This window comes from Panthera onca, chromosome B4 (genome assembly GCF_046562875.1).
Source record: "Panthera onca isolate mPanOnc1 chromosome B4, mPanOnc1 haplotype 2, whole genome shotgun sequence".
Classification (NCBI taxonomy): Eukaryota; Metazoa; Chordata; class Mammalia; order Carnivora; family Felidae; genus Panthera; species Panthera onca.
This window is the reverse complement of record NC_138345.1, coordinates 119,047,947-119,074,466: the sequence shown is the minus strand read 5'-3', so window position 1 is coordinate 119,074,466 and position 26,520 is coordinate 119,047,947. Positions and strand designations below refer to the sequence as shown.

At 39.8% G+C, this 26,520-nt stretch overlaps 1 protein-coding gene across 2 annotated transcripts in view; it reads right to left on the bottom strand.

Moving 5' to 3' along the window:
* Nucleotides 1-12,837: 12,837 nt before the first annotated feature.
* Nucleotides 12,838-26,520, bottom strand: part of APAF1 (apoptotic peptidase activating factor 1) — an 89,121-nt gene continuing 75,438 nt past the window's right edge. For both annotated transcript variants that reach the window (XM_060656677.3, XM_060656678.3), the window contains exons 23-27: nt 23,623-23,742; nt 22,965-23,090; nt 21,226-21,351; nt 18,640-18,786; nt 12,838-13,469 (exon numbers count right to left, since the gene is read on the bottom strand). In XM_060656677.3, the coding sequence (XP_060512660.2) occupies nt 13,323-13,469; nt 18,640-18,786; nt 21,226-21,351; nt 22,965-23,090; nt 23,623-23,742 (666 nt within the window). In that variant the 3' untranslated portion in view covers nt 12,838-13,322. The remainder of the gene's footprint in view (nt 13,470-18,639; nt 18,787-21,225; nt 21,352-22,964; nt 23,091-23,622; nt 23,743-26,520) is intronic.

Sequence of the window (26,520 nt, the reverse complement as noted above, 5' to 3'; positions counted from 1 at the left end):
ATATTGTGAATCATTTTGAAGTTCATTATAGCGATATTGATAAATTGTGGGATTGTCTTAATGTTTTTTTTATTAACCAATATTATTTTAAACTTGAGGCTTATCAGTTATTCATCAGTTGGTGAGTTTTAAAGAAGGATAACTAAATTTTGTTTCAAACTGACAAATGTATATGGATTTAGTTCAGTGTTGAAGAATTTTAATACAATATTAAATTACTTGACCTGAACAGTTCCTTGTATATATTTTGCCTATTCACTGTTGATATGTATGTAGTAAATGGAGAATAAAATAACACTGAAATATGGTACCAAAAGGTAATTGTATAGGAGCAAAGTAAATAGTAGCTTTGCTGAAACAGAAACCTGTGTAAATATGCTTGGGCTTCCAGTTATAAATTTTGTAATTTTTGTCATTATTTATATCCTATTAAAAAAAAAACCACACAAAATAAAACAAATTGTACAGCCACCGGTGCTTGGCATCGTTCTGTGAGCACCTTCCCACTTCCATTTAGAATCAAAACCAAAGGCCTAGTCTCCTCAGCATCCATACTAAAGGTATTTTTTAATTGGCCAAATTGAGAAAACTTGCTCATTTCTAAGTTGAACCAGTCTGATAAGGATACTTTCACCTTTAAAGCTTAGATTTCAGCCAAAACAATCCCCATTGCCTTTAAATATTAAAGTAGGCTATAAAGAGGAATCGCCAAACAAATTTCTGAAAGAGCAAGGGCCACCCAAGTAGATTGCTTGTCTCAGACAATGCAGATAGCACGTTTGGAAAAAATCTACATGTTTATCTCTGTCAGCCCGGGGTACCATAACAAAATACCATAGACTGTGTGGCTAAACAACAAACTTATTTTTCACATTGCTGGAGGCTGGAAAGTCCAAGATCAAGGTGCCAACAGATAGGTTTCACTCCGAAAGCTCTTCTCTTGGTTTGTAGGCATCTGCCATCTTATTATATGGTCACATGACCTCCTCTTTTTATGTGTGCAGAGAGTGGGGGAGCAGCAAGCTCTCTGGTGTCTACCCTTATAAAGGCACCAATCCCATCCTTGAGGGCCCCACCATCATGACTCCATCTAACCTAATTATCTCCCAAAGGTCCATCTCCTAATACCATCACACTGGAGGATTAGGGCTTCAACATAAGAATTTTGAGAGGACAAAACATTCCATACACTTCATCCATCCTTCCATTTTCCTAAAACATACGTGCCAGCTGCAAGTCAAGTGATATAAGGCCACACTAGAGAAACTGGAAAGATCAAAGATTCACATTCCATATCCTATGACTTTCAGGAGATCTCCCCTGCACTGCTGGATCTGTTACTCTGAAACACTAAAACAATCTTGGGGTGCTACAAGCCTGCCGTGCTTGTAGCAGATGCATGCACAGGGCTTTGAAAACGCTAGAAACAATCTGAGATGGGGTAACATTCAGAGAGGCAGAAAGGACAGGTTTCCTGAAGAAAGATTTGGGCTGGGGTTTTGGATGGTAATGCTTCAGGGTGCCTAGGTGGCTCAGTCAGTTAAGCGTCCAACTTTGGCTCAGATCATGATATCATGGTTCGCGGGTTCGAGCCCCACACTGGGCTCTCTACTGATAGCTCAGAGTCTGTGGCCTGCTTCAGACTCTGTGTCTCCCCCTCTTTCTGCCCCTCCCCCTCCCTCTCTCCCTCTCCCTCCCTCTCTCTCTCAATAATAAACATTAAAACAATTTTTTTAGATGGTAATGCTTCAACTGGGCTAGTTTGCACTCCCCCCGCCTCCTTTTTTTTTTTTAAATCTTTGCTAACTACCAGGTCAGCAGTCCTCCTCTCTCTGTGGATCAAATGCTTATTTGTATCCATTACGGTCCCAGCATGAAGCAGATGGCACACTCCAATTGGGATTATTTTAGAGTTTAATAAATAGAATACTTACATAGGTGTTGGCAGCATGTAGGGAAACAGACGGGTGAACAGTGTCCCTGGGCTGGTAATTGCCTAAGGGAGAATGGGAAGGGAGAAGGCTGTGTGGAGGAGGCTGCCAGACAGGCTGAGGGACATGGCCAGCTGTGGTGGCCCTCTAAGAGGGAGCCAGGAATTAAAACACCCTGATCTCATTCTCCACCCTGCATTACCTGAACCCAGAAGCCCAGGACAAGGAGCCCACTGATATGGTCTACACAGGGCAGGGAAGAGGGAGGAGAGCTCTAAGGGGCAAACAGAAGAGTGCTCACATAATGAAGAAAGGATTTGCAGCTAATTTCTTGAAGGAGAAGTCTGACACATCACTAACTGCAGTATCCATAGGGGATAGGGATCCCTTCCAAAAAAGGACTTAAATAACTCATTTTTTTCTTAAATTATATTCTATGATAAATTTGGGTGAATGAACCCTATAAAAATTATGCCTAGTTAATCCATTAATAAGTTATGGCAGTGATTCTTCTCAAGATATACCAGATTTTCTGTTGGACTAGTTAGGAATATTCCTGGTGCATATAATGCTTGGATACAATGGGGCAGAAAACAGTCTTAGATAACGAACACATGGCCAAAATCTCAAAAATAAAAATTCACAATTGGACCCCAAGTAACTGCTCCTAAACTACTTCTGGAAAGAAATGAAAATCTGATAAGTGGGCTAGCCTCCAGAGTTCATTCTTCTCCCACAGAATTGGAATATAATAACCATGTTCAAAAGTCTATATGGAATAAAGCCTTTTTAAGACATTAAGTTTTTTAGTTCTTTTTATATAAGGTATTCACTGAGTAGGTTTCCTATGAAAATTAAGAGATCAGACAGTTAGAACACATTTTCTTAAACTATAATTGGAGAACCAGCCAACATAGGCCAGCAGAGTCTATCTGCACCAATGCTCCATCAGGCTGGGCCCCTACTCCATTCCTGTCTCCCCCAATACCCAGCACACCCCACACTCATTTGCAGCTATCTGTGCCCCAGCTTCCCCCAGAAACCAGCTCCAAAGCAGGCAGAGATTCTCCTTAGGCCTGTTGCCCAATCACTATCCTGCATACTGTGAAATTCCATTAGTATCCAAGAGACAGGACTTATTTTTGTGGTGGTATTAACCCTAAGAATTTGGTGCGGACCTGGGAATGCCAGTTCTACTGTTTCCTCTCTGCATCCCAGGCCAATCTACTTACTGAGAACTTGCTCTGTTAAGCATGGCACCATTTTACTTAGAATTGCTAATGCAAAGATGATCATTCCTGACCCAACATACTGTACTCTGTATAATTCATAAAGAATCAGAACTATAAATTATTTATCATCAAAATAGCTTTTGTTTTACTTCCCAAAACCCCAAAGAACTGTTTGTAAAAGCTACACGAGCATTTAACTTTCCAAGTTAATGACCAAGGACATAAAGACTTACATCAGACTGAAACAGAGACTCTCCATTTAACAGCTGCAGTAGGGTCACCCCAGCTGAAGGTGGCAGCCATAGCAGCTGAGGTTTTCTCAGGGGTTCAGACAACTGAGGAGCACATGTGTCGCAAAACAGACTTCACAAGCACAATGGAACTAATGCACATCTTCTGAGTCCTGCCATTTAGGAAACCTCTAAGTTATGTCTCAGAGGACGTAATGTAAAAGCTGAGCTGGAGTCATTCTTACTCATGACATGGTAATAAAAGCCATTCAAAAAGCCATTCAAAAGCAATCCATATTCAATACTCAATTTAATGTCCCCTGGATGTCTCAGTGCCTCAATCAAGCATCCCAACAGCTGCTCCCTGAGCAGCCTGCAGCTCTCCCTCTTACTGCCTCTCCTCAATAAGACATGTGAGAAGGGAAGTCAAGATGCCTCCAAGAAGCAACATCAGCTGTTTTCTGGCATTTGAGAGGTTGATTTCTCTCCAATTCTCAAAAGTGCATGCTAAGTTTTCTGAGAAAAAAAAAACAAAAACAAAAACCCCAATGTGTTAAGTGTTGAGTCAAGGGAGATTGGGAAAGGAGAAAGGCACAGAAAATTCAGGAATACCATTTTAACAGGCCATTCCTCGGGTGTGTGCCTGGGTAGGGAGGTGGAAGGTTGCAAACGCAGCTGCCTTCAGGGCCACACAGGTGACATGAGTGAAGGGGGCATTGTGGTGATCCACAGAACACCTGCCTCATCTCAGAGGGCAGCTGCTACTTACTTTCAGTGGATCGTTGCCAGGCAGAAATGACCCTGGGTCAAAAGATTTTCTAAGAAATCAGGATTTATGCAAAATCACCAGGTTTTCAAATGGTGGCAACAAATTCAGGATTATAAAAAATGCATGTGGGCCAAATACAACTCATCTGTGGGCTGGGCGTGATCCATGCCTCACTTCTTTGTGACTTTCTGAGATTCCATCAGGTTTCAACAGCCTCACAGCTAGATGTCCAGTTACTTATCAGAGGAGGAACAGTGTGTTTGTGGCTAGAGTGAGGGGGTGGAGGAGGCAGAGACACAGAATCACTGACATTTGTTGAACTACTCTTATACACCAGGTTGGTTTATTCAGTAGCAGGAACTGAATTCAGGGACTAGTAGCAAAAACCAGAAATAACAGGCTCTTAAAACATGGAAAGGTTGAATTTTTTTTCTCTGTAGCTTGAATTTCAGATACAGTACAGAGCTGGGATGGCTGGAATGGTAGCTCCACAAGCTACTTCTACATTCCTACTGTATCAATCCTTAGCATATGGCATCCATCTGGAAGGTCACCTCATGATCACAAAATGGCTGCCGGAGGATCATCTAGCACATCCACATTCCAGACAGTAAAAAGAATGGTAAGGACCAAAATTCTCTTCCCTCCCAACTGAGTAAGGCAATCTTTTAAGAGCTTTCCTGGAAGCTTCACCCCACAGCTTCTAATTACATCTCATTGGCCACCCCTACAAAGGCAGCTGGAAAATGTAGCTGTTGATTTTAGCTAAGCACATTGCAGCTCCCAACAATCCAGGAGTTGTTAGTGAGGAAAAGGGAGAGACTGGATATGAGGATGGCCACCAACAGTGCCTGCCATGATGGGAATCATCACATCCCTAGTTAAAAAGTGAAAGCAAGCACACAGAGGTGAGACATCTGGACAGAGAAAGCCATGACTAGAGAAGGAATTGATGGTAATAACCCTGTAAGAGTTGCTCTATAAATTAGCCATCAAATCCAAGTAGGAAATATCCTCACATCTGTGTTAATATAATATGCACACCAAACGTCTGTGCTGCCCAGCAACACGCCTGAGAATGTCATGGCAGAGCAGGTGTGAAGGAACACACCATAAGCAGCCATCACAAGTGCAGTGGCAGTTGGACAGGAGTAGAACTAGCAATGGCCTGGTCATCAAAGTTCTCAACCTCCACTGCACTCTGGAATACTGCACTGGGGAATTTTAAGACAATACGGACGCCTGGGTCCCATCTCCAGAGATTCCGAATTAATTGGCCTGGTTAGATAAAGTCCAGGTTTGAGGAAGTTTTTAAGTTTCCCAGGTAATTCTAGGTGCAACAAGTATAAGAAGCTTCACTCCTGGATGGATGAGGCCCTCCTGATCCCCTGAGATGTTGGGCAATCCATGTAAGTCTCCACACCAGAGGCTCCCTAGGAAATAGGTCCTTGAGACAATTAAAACATTTGCTGAAGGTCACACAGCTAGGAGGTTATTACAGTCAGGATTTGAATTTGGATACACTTGACAGCCAAAGCCAGAGTTCTACCACACGCCCAAGCACCAGCCCAAGCAACAAGCCCAAGGTCTTCCCATTCTCATTCCCAATCCTCTATCACTCACGGGTGCATGCATATCCAAAGAGAAGAAAGTTTGAGACAACTCAGAAGAAAGCAGATGACAGCTTTCCTGCTGAGCAAAGTCTGTCTCCTGGGTGCTAATAGCCAAGAAGACAGATCTACCATGAGGTAGAAAAGGATTCCTAGAGAAAGCAAAAGTCATAGGGTCCCACCTTGTAAACCATGGAAATGTGGGCAGCAAAGGAATGGTGTTTTGTAGCTGAGACCGAAGATGATAATGCCATTGAAACCTATGTCAGGTGCTTGACATATTTTTCAAGCTTCACAAAAAACTCTGTAATTAAGTGTTGTGGTCCCTATTTTACAAATAAGGAAACAGACTCTGAGAGGCTATACCTTTTCAGATGAAAGGAAAAGGAGAAAAGGAAATGAAATTAAGGTGACAGGCACATGGATGCACTAGCTCCAGGGCTGCCACTAATTTGAAATGAACACCTTAAGAGTTCCAATGTAGAAACAGGCATCTCCAGGGAACAGATCATGGTAGGGCTGCCACCTTCCCTGCTCAATGTCGGAATCATCTGAAAATTGAGACCAGGTTGGGTAGTGGCCAAGTGCCGACAAATCCAAAGCATTCCCCAACCTCTGCCATGCATTTGGCTGTCAAATTCTTTTCAGAGAACAATCTCTATTGACATAGAGATGGGTTAACCAGAATACCAAAAGTAGAAGGTCCTCAAGTACAGGGACCACCTCTGACAGCTCAGGACCTAGGATCAGTCACAATGCATGACGTGAATGGGTGAAATGAATAATGAATTAAGTGCATAATTGAAATGACGTTCCTGGATCCTCTCACCCAGGAGCTTTGGTGAGGAGGCCAACTACATGGACCAAAACCCTAGCTCTACCACTTTGCTGTGGCTGTTTCCACATCTAGACAACAGAAATAATACCTTACAGCCTTGTTGTGAGGATTCAATTAAATAATATGTATAAAGTGCCTGGCATAGGGCCTGACACAATAAAATGCTGGTAAAAAAATAAATAAAAGCTCCTCCCTGTTTCCTTGAAAAAAAAGGATTTATTAGTTCTCAGAAAGTTATTTGACAGAATGGGGCAAATCAACACAAGGTGAAAGGTTTAGAATCACTACTAATTGAAGATGAATCAGAGGTGAGAAACACAGATCTCTCAAATCTTCCCCAGCTGCTGAAACCTAAACCTTGACCCCTAGGACTGGTGTTCATCTGCCATAAACCCAGGAGGATTCCACTTTCAACTGAAACCGCCACTCCACTTGTAGCCCAGTGGGTCTGGGTCTCTCTATAAAGAAAAGAAAATCAGATTTGGACTGTGGCCCTGGCTTTGTCGCTGATTAACTGCCTGGGGTGTAGTTCTTCCTCTATAAGCTAGGACTGCACAGTCTGCAAATCCACTCAAAGTACTGTGAAGATAAAATAACAGCTGGGCAGTCCCCTGAGTGGGGACAAAATGGAGATTTGAATGGATGGTGAGAATCTTTGCTCCAACTCACAACAGCCACCCTGTACTAAGCAGGAGGCTTCATTCAGCTGTGGGTGCTTTCCAGTTTGATCAGCTGCTCGGAACCACCAGACCCAAACCTGGGCCTGGCATTCTCTAGTTATTCTTGCCCTGGGTGATGGGAAATTACAGAGGTAGATTTCTGTTTTAATTTCTGTGATAAGCAGTATTCCCAGTTCTGAAGGCCTGACCTCATAAATGAATTTACAGTGAACACCAGCAGCTCATTTTCCTGAATCATAATTGAAATGAAAACTTCCCAAGTTTTGGTCTTCTTACATCATCTGACTTAGAAGTAATACACTATTGATGCCAAATGACTTCAAAGACCTGGTCTCTGATGAGTCCCACGTTTGATGCATATTTTTTTTTTTTTTGCCCCTTCCCTATGAATATACACAACTACACAATAATTCTGTGGTTGTAATTCTATGGTTATACTCATAGCCCCATAGCAGTTGATATTCTAATTCCGGCATTTAAATAACTGTACAGTATCTCCATGGTCTTAAGGGCAGGGGTTATGAGCAAGGAAATCTATTCAAGTGACAATCTTCAGAGACCAAGAATTATTCGAAAATCATTTTCTCCTTCTCAAAAGGCCGGGAGGTAAATTATAATAACATAATGTTGAATAATAGATTGCCATACTTACCAACTTAAACACTTCAGGGAAATGTTTATTCATTTCATATAATCTAGGAGCAAATCTTTTATTCAAGTGAAGTTTTACTTTCCTCTAACGATGCTTCACAATAAAATGCCAAACTAAAACAGAAAGATAAAGAAAATGCTAGTGACATGCTACTTTTTAATTAACCTCTTGATATCCTGGCGCAGAGGGAGGACAGAGAATGTGCTCTGGACATGCAACCGTATATACAAGAATTTCAATCATTCAACAACTATTTACTGAGGCTCCAACTGGAGCCAGGCTTATGTTAAATGTGGTATAAAAGACACAGACCTGGCTTCATGGAGCTTATGACCTAATCGGGGACTCCAATAAGTAAACAATACAGGGTGATAAAAAGTCATGGCGGAGAAAAGAAGGCACTATGAGAGGGCAAGGCAAACCTTCAGCAGAAGGGTCATCTCAAAATATATGAAGGATAAGAAGGAATTAGGGAAAAAAATTAGGCTGGAGAAAGGCAGTATAAGAGAGAGAACAGCATATACAAAGAAGCAAGAGAGCACAGAGCAGGTCCAGGGTTTTAAAGAGAAGCGACAAGATTAAAATGAGCACTTTGGAAAAATAAAGCAGAGTGGCACAAGAGACAGCAGTCAGGGAACTGTTGCCAGGCCAAAGATGACAAGACCCGAATAACACCAAGAAATGTTCATTGAGCACTTTCTTCATCCAAGCATGGAGGTAAGTACCTCATGAGCATTACCTTATTAAATCTTTATGACAACCATGAGAAGGAAGAACAGATACCCATTTTACATATAAGACAACTGCTGATATTTTTTTTTTCATATTATCCATTGTCCTCAATCTCTCCCAACAACTAAAATGTATTTCTTTATTGCCTTGGCTGCTGCTTAAAATAGTTCTTGGCACACACTAGATACCGAAGCCATTCAGGATAGGCCGGTGGCTGAACAGACAAACCACTAAAGAAATTTTGCCCAAGACCACATTAAAAGACCCATGCCCACTGCATTCACTATACTTACCACATCAAGCTGCAATTCTTAGTCTTTCTGGTCCTTCTCAGTCTCCTGTGCTGGTCCTTCATCTCACCAACCTCACACTGTCCTGGACTCCAGCTTAGGACTCCAGTCTTGTCTATCAATACCTGTTTCACTGCTGATCTCATCTGATCCTGTGGTTTTAAATACATTTGATGTATTTAAAGTCACTGATAACTCTCAGATTTGTATCTGCATCACAGATTTTTCCCATGAACTCCAGACCCTTTTATTTGACCACCAATACTCAATCAACATCCCCACTTGGATGCCTAATGGCCATCTCAAACTTGCTATGTCCAAAACCCTGCTCCTTTCATAATCGTTTTCACCTCCATTAAAGGCAATTCTAATCTTCCCATAGCTCAAGCCAAAGTGGCTAAAACCTTGGTATCATTCTTGTCTTTCTCACAACTTTTATCCAATCCACTGGCAAATCCTATTATCTTTAAAATATATCCAAAATCCAACTGTCACAACCCCTACTGCTGCCACCCTCGTCTGGCTGCCTTCATTTTACCCGAATTATTGCGCAAGCTTCTCACTGGTATCCCTGCTTTCACCCTTGTCTGTGCCCCTTTACAACCAATTCTCAATTGGTTTCCACTGCCAGAGGAACCAATTAAATCTTGGGGTACGGGGGTGGCTTAGTCAGTTAAGCATCTGACTCTCCTTTTTAATTTTTTTTTTTTTAACATTTATTTTTGAGACAGAGAGAAAGCATGAACAGGGGAGGGTCAGAGAAAGAGGGAGACACAGAATCTGAAACAGGCTCCAGGCTCTGAGCTGTCAGCACAGCGCCCGATGCGGGGCTCGAACCCACGGACCATGAGATCATGACCTGAGCCGAAGTGGGACGTTTAACCGACTGAGCCACCCAGGCGCCCCAAGCATCTGACTCTTGATGTCGGCTCAGGTCATGATTCCAGGGTCGTGGGATCAAGCCTTGCATCAGACTCCATGCTGAGCATGGAGCATAATTAAGATTTTCTCTCTGTCTCTCTCCCCCTCTCCCTCTCTCAGGGCACCTAGATGGCTCAGTTGGTTAAGCATCCAACTCTTGATTTCAGCTCAGGCCATGATCTCACAGTTTGTGAGTTTGAGCCCCATACTGAGTTCTGCACTGACAGCATGGGACCTGCTTGGGATTTTTGCTCTCCCTCTTTGTCTGCCTCTCTAAATAAACAAACAAACTTAAAAATTCTCTTTCTCTTTCTTCCCCTCTCTCCTGCTCACACTCTCTCTAAAAAATAAAAGAAAATAAAGCTTAAGTCAGATCACTCCACTACCCAAACTCCTCCAGTAGGTCCTATCTCAAAGTAAAAGTACTTACACTGGCCTAGGAGGCCCTACATGGTGATGCACCTCTTGTTACACTCCCCTCACATAGTCTTTGCCAGCCACACCAGCCTCTTGCCAGCTCTGTAACAGACCAACCCATCCACTATTCTGTCTTTGTGCCTAGTGCACTCTGCTTGGGAATCTCTCCAGATTCCTGTATGACTCACTCCTCCATCTTTCAGGTCTGTACTCAAGTGTCACCTTCTCAGTGAGCAACTCCACCTAAAACTGTAACGCTCCCAACCCCTCATTTATACATACCATATATACATACTATAATACACTATAGATTTTACTTTTTGTCTGCCTCTCCCTGGCTCTGAAATGAAGTAGGGCAAAGACTCACTTTTTTTTTCTGCTCACTTTTATATACCTAATTTCTACAAAAATGCCAGATACATGGTAGATCTCAGTAAATATTTACTGAATGAAAAAAAATTAATTAATTCTCTTCTTTACAGGATCTTCACCATGCACCATGACAGCCACACCAGGTAGCAATCATCAGAGATAAACTGAGGAGATAAAACTTTAATAAAATTGAATTAGACATAGTTGATAAAGCAATAGAAAGAATGGTAGCTTTAGTTTGAAGAATCTTTCACATCTGTTTTCTAACCAACAAAGGACAAGGAGCCTGAAATAATCTGAAAATGTTTTTCAAAAATATTTTAGGAATTTTATTTTTTATAAAATTTTTTAATTCATGTATTAAAATGTATACCAAGGCAAAAGAAATTGTGTGACTTGTATCATAAATATAAAACTAAGAATTTTCAAACCATACAAGACACATACAATGTAAAAAAAAATCCTTATATATACAAAATGCAATGTAATTTCCATTACAAAAAACAAAGCAAGGGAAAATGCTTGAAAATGCTCATCTGCAAGTACAAAACAAAATCCTCCCCTTGACTGACCACTTGAGCTGCCATGAAACATATAGCTCCCTCATATTGGGTTTCTCTTCTTCCCTCAAGTTACCTTGTCTTCTCATCTTTTTGATATTGCCTTTTTGTCATTACCTTTTCTTCCCACTTTTCTTTTTATTTGAAGACAAGGGCCAATCAAAAGTAAAAGCCAAATGTCTGTTCTATAGTTTAACAGTCAAGTGGCTTTTAATTCCAAAAGTTAATACGTTATAGTCTGAGCTATAGTTTCTAAACATTGTATGCAAATCAAACTATGGTTTACTCTAAGTACATCATTTACATAATTTTTTTCATAAAATTAAGATCTTCACATCACATTTGCTGAAATCACAGTAAGCCTATAAATTAGTACCTCAACCCATCATAAAAAACCAAACAGCTGAACCTCCTTAACAATGTAAAAGATTGTATTCGTTATACTTATGACTGCCTCAAATGCTAAATAGTAATATCTAATCTAAAATACATCCGGAGTGGTCTAGGCCCCCTATCTATACCACATCTAATACACACCAACAACAGAAACTGGCTCACTGCTTACCTGTTAACACTAATATTCATTTGATTTACTTTCTGCTGCAGCAGCAAAATTCTTGAATTTTGGTTATTCTTATGTGAACCACATCTATTAATTTATTGCCATTTCCCTTAATAATGTATTGTCAGGCAAAAATGCAGCTTTAATGCAATTAAAATTCCTAATCAGGAAGTCAAAAAAGCTAGTTACTGATGCTGATATACTTTTTCTCTGTTAAGAGCTACCTTTCCTGATTAACCTTGGAGGGAGGGAGGGAAGGAGGGAGGGAAAGAGGGAGGAAGAAAGGGAACAAAAGAGAGAAGAATACCAGTTGGAAGACAGACCAGTTTCCAGATTCACGAGGACTCTTCTGTTACTACATAGAAAAGCATAGAGAATTCTCTCGAAATTCATCTGAGTAAACAGATGCCATTCATCTGAGTAAGCAGACTTAGAAGAAAATGATTTTTTACTATTTTATATTTCTTAGAAAAATTCTGCTAGAACATAATGAAAATTGGTCCTCTCCAATTATTCTAATTTACAAAAATTCAACTGTAAAAAAAGAAAAGAAGAAAGTTGAGGATTAAGCAACGTCGAGTTCAGGGGTGTCTGGGTGGCTCAATTGGTTAAGTGACGACTCTTGATTTCAGCTCAGATCATGATCTCACAATTCATGGGACTGAGCGCCTGCATCAGGCTCTGTGCTAAGTGTGGAGCCTGCTTGGGATTCTCTCTCTCCCTGTCTCTCTGCTCCTCCCCTACACACACACATGTGCATATGCTCGCTGGCTCTCTCTCTCACTCTCTCTTGAAATAAAAAAAAAAATTTTATAAAGGAAGGTCAAGTTCAGTCAAGTAACAAGTCTGGTTAAAAACCAGAGCAAGCAAGACAGCACCCAACTCAAAAATTGACAACTAGAGTCCAGTGGCAGCACAGGGCTGCCATTAGCTAGTGAGAAAAAGGTAGTCCTATGATTTTTGCTTCACAAGAACTTTTGAAATCCAACACTCACTTATCTAGTGAATTTAAGGAAATGCTGCAAACTATGCACACAAACATAATATTTTTAAAGCAAATTTAAGGGGTGCAAATAAGCTTCAAGATTGTAATTGGGAGAACTATACCCCTTGGGGTAATGTGGTTCAGAAAGCAGGCCTGCTACCCTGAGGCACAGCCTGCATAATAATAGCATTAAAATACATATTTCCTTCAAATTATTCTCATTAATTATGTCAACCAATTTGAATGCATCAAGAGAGAATTTTACCAACAGTATAACAAGGTACATATTTACATTTTCATTTGCATCTTAAGGACAAACTGTTAACAATAATGATGATGATTATGAAAAACAAGATTAAAGGTGTGTTCGTTTGGGAAAAGGCTACATTAATATTATTCACCCAACCACAAACACTTTCATAATGAATGCAGTACTGCAAAACAATTCACAGCTTTATAAAAAGTTGAAATACAGAAGTTTCAATAGAATTTTTTTCCAATTCAAAATTAAAGAGTTCAACTACATTATTCCTTAACTACTTTACTCTAACATCTGTAAAATATATAAAATACCAAGATTATCAACAGTCACATATGTTTTGAAGTCAGGAGACACGTGTATTTTCTTAAGATTGGTTCCATTTGTGTAGAAGGTCTGTGAGGATTCCCCAGTGTCAACACTCCACCACTGTTCAGAGAAAAACAAAATTCTCATTAGACTGGTAATTACTCTGTGTGACAATTGCAGTTAGTGCCAGCCAGGTCCTTCACTCTATCATCTCCCCACTCCCAAACTTCGGCAAACTGTAGGAAAAATGTCTGAGGTTTAATATTAACAACCTAGTCACTATTTCCTGATTAATCCTGGTGACTGCCCCACAGTTATGCAACACCTAACCCCACTGCAAGGTATGCTGGAAAAACGTGCAGCCTACAGAAAGCTACAAACACAAGGCTATACAAAGTAAACTATGGCCATGACTGCACTGAACTCTGCCGCCTGCATATCTTTCTTAGTAGAATGAAAAGAATAACCCTGTTTTCTTTAAAAATGCCCCTTTGCAGGTGTGCCTGAGTGGCTGAGTCAGTTAAGCCTCTGACTTCGACTCAGGTCATGAACTTGCAGGTCATGAGTTCAAGCCCCGCATCAGGCTCTGTGCTGACAGTTCAGAGCCTGGAGCCTGCTTCAGAATCTGTCTCCCTCTCTCTCTGCCCCTCCCCGTTTGCACCTTGTCTCTCTCACAAATAAACATTAAAATTAAAATTAAAAAAATTAAAATGCTCCTTTGCAGACACAGACTGGTATTCTGATAGACACTGAGACTATTTCTTATTATAGGACACCAGACAGAATGTTCTCTCTACTGAATCTTCATTTTTAAATTTTTTTTAATTAAAAAAAATTTTTTTAATGTTTATTTATTTTGAGAGACAGAGAGAGACAGAGCACAAGTGGGGAAGGGGCAGAGAGAGAGGGAGACACAGAATCTGAAGCAGGCTCTGAGATGTCAGCACAGAGCCCAAAGCAGGGCTCAAACTCACGAAATGTGAGATCATGACCTGAGCCAAAGTCGGTGCTTAACCGACAGAGCCACCCAGGAGCCCCAGCTTAATCTTCCTTTTAATCAGGATGATTCAAGAGCCTATGACCATGTTGCTCTATATAAGAGTCTATACATTTATTTGCTAAATAAATATTAAACATCTTAACTGCATGCAGCAGGTGCTCCGGCCAATCCTTCCTTTCTCCTCCTGATCACTGAATTTGGTCAAATTATAATAGTGTTTACAGCTATTTACCAAATGGAGATATTCATAAAGCTTACCCATGTATCTCACAGCTAAAATGAGGGTAAAAGAGACAATGAACATAAACACCTTTTGAAAAGGCATCAGGTACATCAAGATTCAGAGTATCATGAACAAAATAATGGTGTCACTCATTTTTGTAACTGGGGGCAGTGCCTAACATTCTGTGCTTGACTGGGTAAACTATTCGTGTTTCCTCAGTAATAGTAACTGGTAAAAGTATACCCCATGGACTTTAGTAAACCTCACTAAAGCAACTTGTAGTAACTTGAAATTTTCCAGAAGTGGCGATTTTGCTTTATAAAATAGCAATGTAATCAAGACTGCACAGGACACATTCCACCTACTTGAGAGAAAATTCATTACTTTCCATTCCCTAGAAACAAATCACACAGATAGTAAGGCCCTTAAAGATCACCTAGATCAACTGCCTCATTTACAAATACGGAAGCCAGGGTTCTTAGAGAAGAAAGGCCTTGTCACCTAAGATGATACTGCTAGCAGGTGGCAGAAGCAGAACTGTTTCTGGTACCTAATCTAGTGCCACTACCTTTCCCTCTACTGAAACAAACCACTCTGCTTAGAAACATTGTATCAAGCCACTAAGTTGAATACTGACTAAAAAACAATGACATTAAAAATAGCTAATATAGGGGCGCCTGGGTGGCTCAGTCAGTTAAGCGTCCAACTTCGGCCCAGGTCATGATCTCACAGTTCGTGAGTTCGAGCCCTGCATCAGGCCCTGTGCTGACAGCTTGGAGCCTGGAGCCTGCTTCGGATTCTGTGTCTCCCTCTCTCTTTGCCCCTCCCCAGCTCATGCTTGCACTCTGTCTCTGTCAAAAATAAATAAACTTAAAAAAAATTTTTTTAATAAAAGAAATAGCTAATATAGGGAATTTTTAGGGCAATGAAACTATTCTGTATGATACTACAATGGTAGACACATGTCATTATACATTTGTCAAAATTCACAGAATGAACAACACCAAGAGTGGTACTAATGACACGCCAGTGTAAGTTCATCAATTGTAACAAATGTACCACTCTCTTGATAATCTATGGACAGTGGAGGAAGCCTGTGCACGTGTGGGGGCAGGAGGTATATGAGAACTCTGTACTTTCTGCTCAATTTTGCTGTGAACCTAAAACTGCTCTAAAAAATAAAGTGAATTTGAGGCGCCTGGGTGGCTCAGTTAGTTAAGCATCCAAGTTGGGCTCAGGTCATGATCTCGTGGCTCGTGAGTTCAAGCCCTGTGTCGGGCTCTGTGCTGACAACTGAGAGCCTGGAGCCTGCTTCAGATTCTGTGTCTCCCTCTCTCTGCCCCTCCCCTGCTTGTGCTCTGTCTCTCTCAAAAATAAATAAAACATTAAAATTTTTTAAAAAAGAAATAAAGTGAATTTTTAAAAATATCTAACATTTACTCAAGGTACACTATGTGACTCTATGTATGAGTGCTTTACATGCATTAACTCCTTTAACCATCCCAACTCTATGAGCTAGAGTTTATTATTATACCCATTTTTACAAATAAGAAAATCAAAGCATAGAGAGATTAAATAATCTCATGCAAAATCACAAAGCTAATGGGTGGCAGAGACAGGCTTTGCCTTTGGGCAATCTGCCCTGGCTCACTCTCCTATTACATTCTCTTTCCTCTATATAATGGCACACCTGCTTTTATCACCATGTATTCCACATTTCAAACCAGCTTTCTTCTCGTAAGTATGAATTAATGTCGACTTCCTATCATTCTAACTTATGTATTCTATGGCATTACACAAGTAAACAGCTACATTATATTATTTTTTAACTTTATGATAGAAATAATTTTGAGGGCTGCCTGGGTGGCTTAGCTAGTTAAGTATACAACTCTTGATCTCGACTCAGGTCATGATCTCATGGTTTGTGAGATCGAACTCCGCGTTGGACTCTGGGCTGATAGTGTAGAGCCTGGTTGGGATTCTCTCTGCCCTTCTCCCACTCGTGCTCTCTCTTTCTCAAAATAAATAAACTTTAAAAAAAAAAAAAGAAAGCATTTTGAAAGTTAAGAGCTTTTTAGCTACTGGATATCTACTTTACCCTACTGACATTCGATTTATATAGCTTAGATTCTTTAGTAAACAGACTCAAAAGGCTCATTCCTTTGGACACTACAGCAGCTGTTCCTTTTTACTTCTAATTTGCTCTGTGCTTTTGATAGTCTCATTAACATGCTGAGTAGATGCAGGCTGGGCTATATCATAATCAGTTTAACCATGCTAGTAATCAAACCAGAGGGAAGAACAGCTTGACTGTCATTTAAATATACAGACTGAATGTATAGGCTATGGGTTCTTACTCCCTTAAGACATAGCCTCTACAGTACAGACATCTATTCTGTTGCTCTGTTTCAAGGTTCTCCAAGAACTCTGGGAATCCTGTCATTGATTGCTATCACACCTTATAAGCCAGATTCATGATTATGTGACAGCCTTCTCTGGGGCCCAGAGTATCAAATGACATGGTCTCCAGAAGCTCAGTGTCAAAGTTGAGCAATTATGTTTTTCAACAGGTAATGGACTCAAGGCCCCCTGCTTCCAACCCAAAGATCACAATGCTGCTCCTCCAAGCATCATCCTCAGAGCAGACTAAGAGTCTCAGTTTATCTTTACATTAAAGGAAAATAGATGGTGACAGTTTCAAGATCCCTCCCAGTAACTAAATAAACTATACCAAAAAGGTATAGTTTAATGCAACATTTTATAAATAGCAGTGCATTCTCAATGCAACTCAAAAAGGGTTTGTAACAAACATCCTCTCACAGAGCTAAAAACTGTCTTCTTTCTTATAAGGTACATTTTTATGTTGAGTAAAACTGTAATTATGTGGGTCTCATATAACCAAAAACTTAAATTCATTTATTCAAATATTTTTGAACACCTATACTGTGTCAGACAATTAATCAGAATCATTTCCTACACTTGAATTTTTTCAGTAAGAAATAAAAGTATTATAAGATCTAATTTATTAGGGATCTATTTTAAGTGGTCAGTACTATAGTATCTTCAACCCTTTCACAAATGTACCACCATTCAAAAGACTCACTGCAAGCATCCCCCTCCCTACGAAGCCTCTGCTAACTCCATCTTTATGCACACATGTCCCAGAACCCTCCTATACTTTACAGACTATTTATTCACTATCTGCTTTCCCCAGACTATACGTCACTGAAAGACAAAACCAAGTCTTAAAACACTGTGCCATATAGCAGTGTCTTAGCACACAGTGGGCACAGAACACATTCGTACCGAGTGGATAAATACATGCAAGCACCAAAAAAGGACCCGGAGGCACCACAACACACGCAATGAACATCAGTTTCCTCATCTATAAGCCAAGGATAATGAAATTTAAGCTTACAAAGCTGGCTTATGAGATGATGTAAGTAAAGCATTTTGTAGGCTATAAAATAAAGCAATATACTGTTGCTACTATTATTACAAATGCTACTAGTAGTACCTAAGAGATTTCACAGGGTGTCTGGGTGGCTCAGTCAGTTAACAGTCCGACTCTTGGTTTCTGCTCGGGTCATGATCTCACAGTTCGTGAGTTCAAGCCCCACATTGGGCTTTGCAATGACAGTGTGGAGCCTGCTTGGGATTGTTTCTCTCCCTCTCAAAATAAATAAATAAACTTAAGGGGAAAAAAAGGAAATTTCACAAATTTTTTTCACAAATAATTCAAGACTTTCAACCAAAATAGTTAACCATCAGTGGAAAATAAAATTAAGTTAAACACCCAACTTTCTAGTCATTCTGATCATCTAAGTATGGGGCAGTATGAGAGCTGTGTACAGAGAACATCCCTAACACTGTCATCGAAACTTCCAAGAGAACTGAGGAAAGTAGCCTTGCAGATCTGTCTCATCTAGGCCAAATGAGGATAACAGTCACTGCCCTTCCATTCTGCTGGGTTGTATGAGGCCCAACTGAGAAACAGGAAGTGAAAATAGCTTGGAAAGTAGTACACAGGCTGTTCTTTTCTTTCACAGTCTTTGAGGAACTCTTACCTTAAGATATCCTCCAGCAGAGACAAGCATTTTGCTATCTGGTGAAAAGCAAAGGTCAGTCACCCAGCCTCCATGGGTAGCAGCTCCTTCTTCTACTGAAATCGGAGCGCATAAATGAAGCAGCTCACCATTTGAGACATTCCATATCTACACAAACAAAATACACAATGCATTAACAAGGTCACCCAGAAGTTTTATATATCTATCCATCTAATCTGGAACATATTTGGAAATCTTTCTCAAAAATATAATTACAATTCAGTGATACCTTAGGAATTTTTTTAGATTGCATTCTCTCCTGTTCAATTTTTTAAATGCCACTCACTATAATAAAAATGTAATTATTATAAAATAATAAAATATTTATCATTAACCATATTCCAAAAAATAAAACAAGAGAACTTAGAACAATTGGTCAGAATACTGTGATCCTTTTCATTTAGTAAGAGAATAATGGGAGAAGCAAGGAGTAAACAAAAAAGGCTTAACAAACTATTAAAAAAAAAAAAATAGAATTCTAGGGCAGGATCTACCATGAAAAATGCTGACAGAGGTCATTCAAACACCTAAAGTCATTCAAACATATTTAAACACTAAGTGCCTTAAGGTTTTACGTGTGTGTGTGTGTGTGTATACACATACACACATATATAAAGATACAAATATATATAAAGATTTTACTAGATCCTTATGAACAACCCAATCACAGATGCTAATATTTCCATTTATTTCCAGTGATAATTAATACACGGGCAGTACTCTAATAATAAATGCACAACAGAGTAAGAAAAAGAGGCATAAACAGCAAAGGAAAATGACCAAAACCATCATTTGTAAATGTTTTCCTAGAAACATTTGATCCAAGAAAATCAAATGGACAGACTCATTAGAATTTAGTAAGATAGCTAAATATCAGAGATACATATATACAGAGAGAGAAAAAAATTACTACAGCTACATTTTAAATAATCAAGGAAAAAAACTTTTTGTTTAATGTACTAAAGAAAAAATTTTAATTTTTTTTTTTTTTTTTAACATTTATTTATTTTTGAGACAGAGAGAGACAGAGCATGAACAGGGGAGGGGCAGAGAGAGAGGGAGACACAGAATCCGAAACAGGCTCCAGGCTCTGAGCTGTCACCACAGAGCCCGATGCGGGGCTCGAACTCACGGACCGTGAGATCATGACCTGAGCCGAAGTCAGACGTCTAACCGACTGAGCCACCCAGGCGCCCCAAGAAAAAATTTTAAATGACATGCATTTAAAGAAAGAGAATTTGGGGCAGCTAGGTGGTTCAGTGGGTTAAGTGGCCGACTACAGCTCGGGTCGTGATCTTACAGTTCTTGAATTCAAGCCCGAGCCCACATCAGGCTCTGTGCTGACAGCTCAGAGCCTGGAGGCTACTTTGAATTCTGTGTCTCCTCTCTCTCTCTGCCCTTCCCCCAACACACGCTCTCTTTCTCTCAAAAATAAACATTAAAAAAATTTTTTAATTAAAAAAATTAAAAAATAAATTAAAGAGAATTGGTTTCCTCAAGCGTTTCTGAAAAATGAAATACTCCTTCATAACCAGTAAAGGAGCCCTCTTCATCTAAGATGAGAAGTCAGAGCAAAATGAATGTTCCCAAAGCAGCCCTGCCACTTCAGTTGACATGGCATTTATTAGAACAGTACAGAGAAGATTGGTTACTTAGCCCTCAAGCAGGAGAATCTTAATTTTCCTGGAAAGACCATCTGATAATTCCTCTATTCCTGCAAACTGAATACTCTCTCATGAATTTTAAATCTTCCTTTGTAAAAAAAGAAAAAAAAAAAGACGTTCTTCAAATACACTGGTTACTAAAACAGCCATCCCAACACCCAAATTTTTCCCATCAACTGCCCAATCCTTCTAACACAACCAGAGGCAGGCAATCCCATGAGGACTGTAATAGGCCACACTATAAATGTTGACTATCCAATGGATATAGTCACAGGGTGTCTGGGTGGCTCACCCAGAAAGTGATTCTTTCAGTGCTCAAAAGAGCAGAATTTGCAATTCATTTATAATCTACTTAATGATTTATAAAATTATTTTATTCAAATTCTGCCACTCTAAACAACCTTTGGTTCAGGTCCAAGAATCCCAATGAATCATTCTCAAGCTAAAAGCAGACAACCAAGTGCAAACAGCTCAGGAATTTGCATCCTCACATTCAGAGACTGTATTCTTTTTTTCTTCTTCTTTTTTTTTTTAAGTAGGCTCCATGCCCAGCATAGAGCCCAACATGGGGCCTGAACTCACAACCCAAAGATCAAGACCCAAGCAGAGATCAAGATTTGGATGCTTAACTGACTGAGCCACCCAGGTGCCCCCACAAACCCTAACTCATACACTTCATTCTAACTAAAACTAATTCTTTCCTGCAGAGGAGCGCAGCTGTGAACACACTGTGCACAGGAAATAAAGCAAACAAGGTCTCACCCAACCAGAACCCCAGGGCCTGTACTTCTCAGTCACATTAACAAAGGTCCCCCATGTGGTACAGAGCACTAACCAAAGCTACAGAAAGAGCAGCGCTTTTTCATGTCAGCAAACACCCTACCCTGATTTCTCCATTGTCATCTCCAGTCGCCAACAGGGTACTGTCCACAGAGAAGGCAGAGCAGCGCACACAGCCTTTGTGGCCCCTCAGCTCATGAAGAGGGGAAAGAAGTTCAAAACTCCAAATCTGGAAAGCAATTAAGATTGTTTAAGAATAGTAAATACACTCAAAGTAAGTACCTGCAAACCCTGTCTTGGGGCTGACTAGCCATAAATTCAATCATATGGAAGTTCTAACATTCAACAGTTAAATAAATTTTCATTAGAGGCCCAAGTCTCAACTTGCAACATTGTTTTTTCCTTATCTTCCCTGTAATTACTTATGTTAATAACTTAAGCTCAAGGACCAAAATCACAGCTTCTTTAACTTTAGACGTAAAAGGAATAGCAAATCAGTTAAGAACAGTCTACAGAGTAGAGCCAACTTGAGTGTGAGTCCTGGCTCCCTTGTACTGACAACTCATATAAGTTTCTCTAGCTTTCATTTCTGCACCTGTACAATTGGATAATAGTACCTATGGTGTGAAGATTAAGTGAGATAATAGTGAAATTCTAGCACAAGGCCTAATATATGACAAGTGTTCTTTAAAGATCACTATCTTACTGTCTTGGCAGCCAAAATACTGTTTATTTCTTTCCAATATTCTTTGTGGTTCAATGTCATCACCATTTAATAAGAATGTACTGTAATTGCCATGTTCCAGACACCGTGAGCTAAGAACTGGTGGTATAAAGATGAACTGGATACCCTCCCTGTCCTTGAAAACTCTATAATCAGGTATACAGATTTACGAATCATTAAGTGAATAGTTACATGAAGTAAATGCTCTAAGAAACTGGAGTAATCTGGAACACTGAAGGTAGAGCAGCTAACCCTGCCTGACAGGCAGGAAAGGGTTCACTGAAAAGTGGACATCAAACCTACCTCTGAAAGAATGAGTCATAATGCTTCGAGGTAAAAAAAGAGAAGTTGTGTCATGCCAAAGTTAACTGAGTGCACAAAAGATGGAGTTAAAAGTAGCCTGGCACAGAAGGAACAATGCGGCAGAAAGAGACGGTCAAGGGCATAGGAGTCTGGCATAAAAACCATCAAGTCACAGAAGGTATTTCAACAGGAGATTCAGGCAGTAGCAAGAAACATAAACTGGAGGAGGCACAGACCAAAGAAAGGTTCACCAATGAAGGAGGAGACCAAATCTTATGGAGTGGGATAAGGAGGAGAAGAATGAGCCAAGAAACACTGAGAAGTAATCAACAGAACATGAAAGACAGGACAGAGTCCAGCCAATTCCAAGGTTTGTAGTTTGGAAAAATGGGTAATGAGGTCATTAACAAAGATGGATAAAAAAGAAGAGAATGGATAGTCAATGTCCCCAACCAGGCAGCATTTCACTGGAATGTTATTTTCCAAAGTATCAACTTACATTAATTGCATAAACTTTTACAATGGATACGCAATTAAATGTAAATCCCTTTCAGTGCTTTTTCCCACCTATGATATATGGTAGAAATTGCATTTTATCAGTAATAGATAAAAAAGTCATTAGTAAGGCAGAAATCAAAAGTCCTCAATGTTATTCATTTAATCTATTTGACACACTAAACGTCAATGGGCATCTGTCAAAAACCCACAAAACGGGACACACACATAGACACTTAGTGTTTTATACATCATTTGGACTCATAATAAATAACCAATACCTAACTTTTATACATGCATATTTCAACTAACTGACCTACCTTTGCAGTCTTGTCAGCAGATGTAGATGAAAACTTAGTAGCATCAGGAGAAATATCACAAGAAAGTACTGTATCTTGGTGACAGACAAAATCTTTTTCTATTCTTCCAGTAATAATACTCCACACCTTCAAAAAGAAATACAGAAGTTGGCACTTTTAAGAACATTTTGAGGGCACCTGGGTGTCTCAGTCGGTTAAGCATCTGACATTGGCTCAGGTCATGATCTCACAGCTCGTGAGTGTGAGCCCCGTGTCAGGCTCTGTGCTGACAGCTCAGAGCCTGGAGCCTGCTTTGGATTCTGTGTCTCCCTCTGTCTCTGACCCTCCCCTACTCACACTCTTTCTCTCTCCTTCAAAAATAAATAAACGTTAAAAAAAATTAGAAAAAGAACATTTTGTATTACTGAGCATAATCATCTAGAATATATTATCTATAAAATAAGAGCTTTAGCACAATGGTTGTTCTGACCTCTTTAAGTGCCCTTAAACACACAGATGAAGGTGATCGCAGTAAACAGAAAACAGCCATGAGAAAACAGAAATTTAAAAATTTAGGTAGTTACTTACCACCCATCTGCTTTTAGCTATCACAATATAATCATTACAATATCAGAATACTTTAAAAACAAAAACAAAAAAACCTTGTGCTTCAAATTACCTTCACTGTTCCATCAAATGACCAGGAAAGCAGTCTTGAATTTTTCAAGAGCCTAAAGTCTTTCACTGTTTCCTGATGGGCTTGTAGAAAGACATATTCCTCTGATTGCCAATTCCACACCTAATTATCAAAGAAGTAAGTCTGTTATAACCCTCTTCCCATGATATCCCATTGGAGGAGTGGGGTAGTATGTGCTCAATAGCCTAACATCTTTTATCCTCATGGCATTTCAGTAAAATAAAGAAGAATACTGCTAAGTGAAATTACTCAGGGAAAGACAAATAAATATCATATGACTTCACTCATATGAGGACTTTAAGATACAAAACAGATGAACATAAGAGAAAGGAAGCTAAAATAATATAAAAACAGGGAAGGGGACAAAAGATAAGAGACTCTTAAACATAGGGAACAAATAGGGTTGCTGGAGGGTATGTGGGAGGGGGGATGGGCTAAATGGGTAAGGGGCATTAAGGAATCTACTCCTGAAATCATTGTTACACCATATGCTAACTTAGATGTAAATTAAAAAATACATAAATTATTAATAAAAAAAGAAAACCGAAGAAGAATACCAAGAAAAAAATAGGGTGTTCCCATTTTAGAGACCAAGAAGAGAAAAGCTGGGATTAATTAACCTAAGTGACAAAATAAAATATGTTTCCTCCTAAATAAAACTCATTTTCCGTGCCTGGGTGGCTCAGTCAGTTGAGCATCTGACTCTTGATTTCAGCTCAGGTCATCCCAGGGTCATGGGATAGAGCCCCATGTTGGACTCTGGGCTGAGTGTGGTGCCTACTTGAGATTCTCTCTCTCTCCTCCTGCCCCTCTCCGCTGTTCACACTCTCTCTAAACAAATTAAATCTTTAGAAAAAAAATCACTTTCTTCAGTTTCTTGGAGAGCAATTAATTACACCAGAAGATAGAGAAAAGCCGCAATATGCTAGTGAGCTCTCCATCCAATTAAATTTTCCAGAGAAAAGTATCCCCATTACATATTCACAGTTTCCTAAGCCCTGCAAGTTAGGCCAAGACTGAAGATTCTAGCTCCACTAACAAACAATCCTAAAGTATATATGGAAGCAGAAAAAGATCCAGAATAGCCAAAGCAATCTTGAAAAAGAAAACCAAAGCTGGAGGGATCACAATCTCGGACTTCAAGCTATACTACAAAGCTGTAATCATCAAGACAGTATGGTACTGGCACAAGAACAGACATTCAGATCAATGGAACAGAATAGAGAACCCAGAAATGGACCTACAAATGTATGGCCAACTAATCTTTGACAAAGTAGGAAAGAGTATCCAATGGAATAAAGACAGTCTGTTCAGCAAGTGGTGCTGGGAAAACTGGACAGCCACATGCAGAAAAATGAACCTGGACCACTCTTACACTATACACAAAAATAAACTCAAAATGGATGAAAGACCTAAATGTAAGACAGGGAGCCATCAAAATCTTCAAGGAGGAAGCAGGCAAAAACCTCTCTGACCTTGGCCACAGAAACTTCTTACTCAACACGTCTCCAGTGGCAAGGGAAACAAAAGCAAAAATGAACTATTGGGACCTCATCAAAATAAAAATCTTCTACACAGCGAAGGAAACAATCAGCAAAACTAAAAGGCAACTGACGGAATGGGAGGAGATATTTGCAAATGACATTATCAGATAAAGGGTTAGTATCCAAACTCTATAAAGAATTTATCAAACTCAACACCCAAAAACCAAATAATCCAGAGAAGAAATGGGCAAAAGACATGAATAGACACTTCTCCAAAGAAGATATCCAGATGGCCAACCGACACATGAAAAAATGCTCAACGTCACTCATCAACGGGGAAATACAAATCAAAACCACAATGAGATACTACCTCACACCCGTCAGAATGGCAAACATCAACAACTCAGGCAACAACAGATGTTGGCGAGGGTGCAGAGAAAGAGGATCTCTTTTGCGCTGCTGGTGGGAATGCAAACTGGTACAGCTACTCTGGAAAACAGTATGGAGGTTCTCGAAAAATTGAAAATAGAACTACCTTATGATCCAGCAATTGCACTACTAGGTATTTACCCAAGGGATACAGGTATGTTGTTTCAAAGGAGCACATGCACCTCAATGTTTATAGCAGCGCTATCAACAATAGCCTAAGTACGGAAAGAGCCCAAATGTCCATCAACAGATGAATGGATAAAGAAGACGTGGTATGTATATGTGTGTATACACAGGCGCACGCGCACACACACACACGAATGGAGTATTACTCGGCAATCAAAATCTTGCCATTTGCAACTACTTGAATGGAACTAAAGGGTATTATGCTAAGCAAAATTAGAGAAAGACAAATATCATACAACTTCATTCATATGAAGAATTTAAGATACAAAACAGATGAACATAGGGAAGGGAAGCAAAAATAATATAAAAACAAGGAGGGGGACAAAACATAAGAGACTCTTAAATATGGAGAACAGAGGGCTGCTGGAGGGATTGGGGGGGGGGTGGGCTAAATGGTTAAGGGGCATTAAGGAATCCACTCCTGAAATCCCTGTTGCGCTATATGCTAACTAACTTGGATGTAAATAAATAAATACATACATACATACATACATACTAGCTCCACTGAAGTTACTGAGTCCTACGGGCCCTAATGCCTGGGAAGGTCAGCTGACTAGAGCAGCTTCAAACCAAGTCACAGAATGTCTAAGTTTTAGAGATATTAAATATCCCCTTAATGCAATCCTCAAATTGACAAAGTGATATAGTACATTATTTTCCATATGGAGCTCCAGGAAGAATTCCTCAAGCACAAAAGGAAGAGAAGAAATTGAAATGATGGAGACAGTGCATTCAAAGTAGGCTTGAGGTAAGGTATGGGCTGGAAGTATGATTCACAACC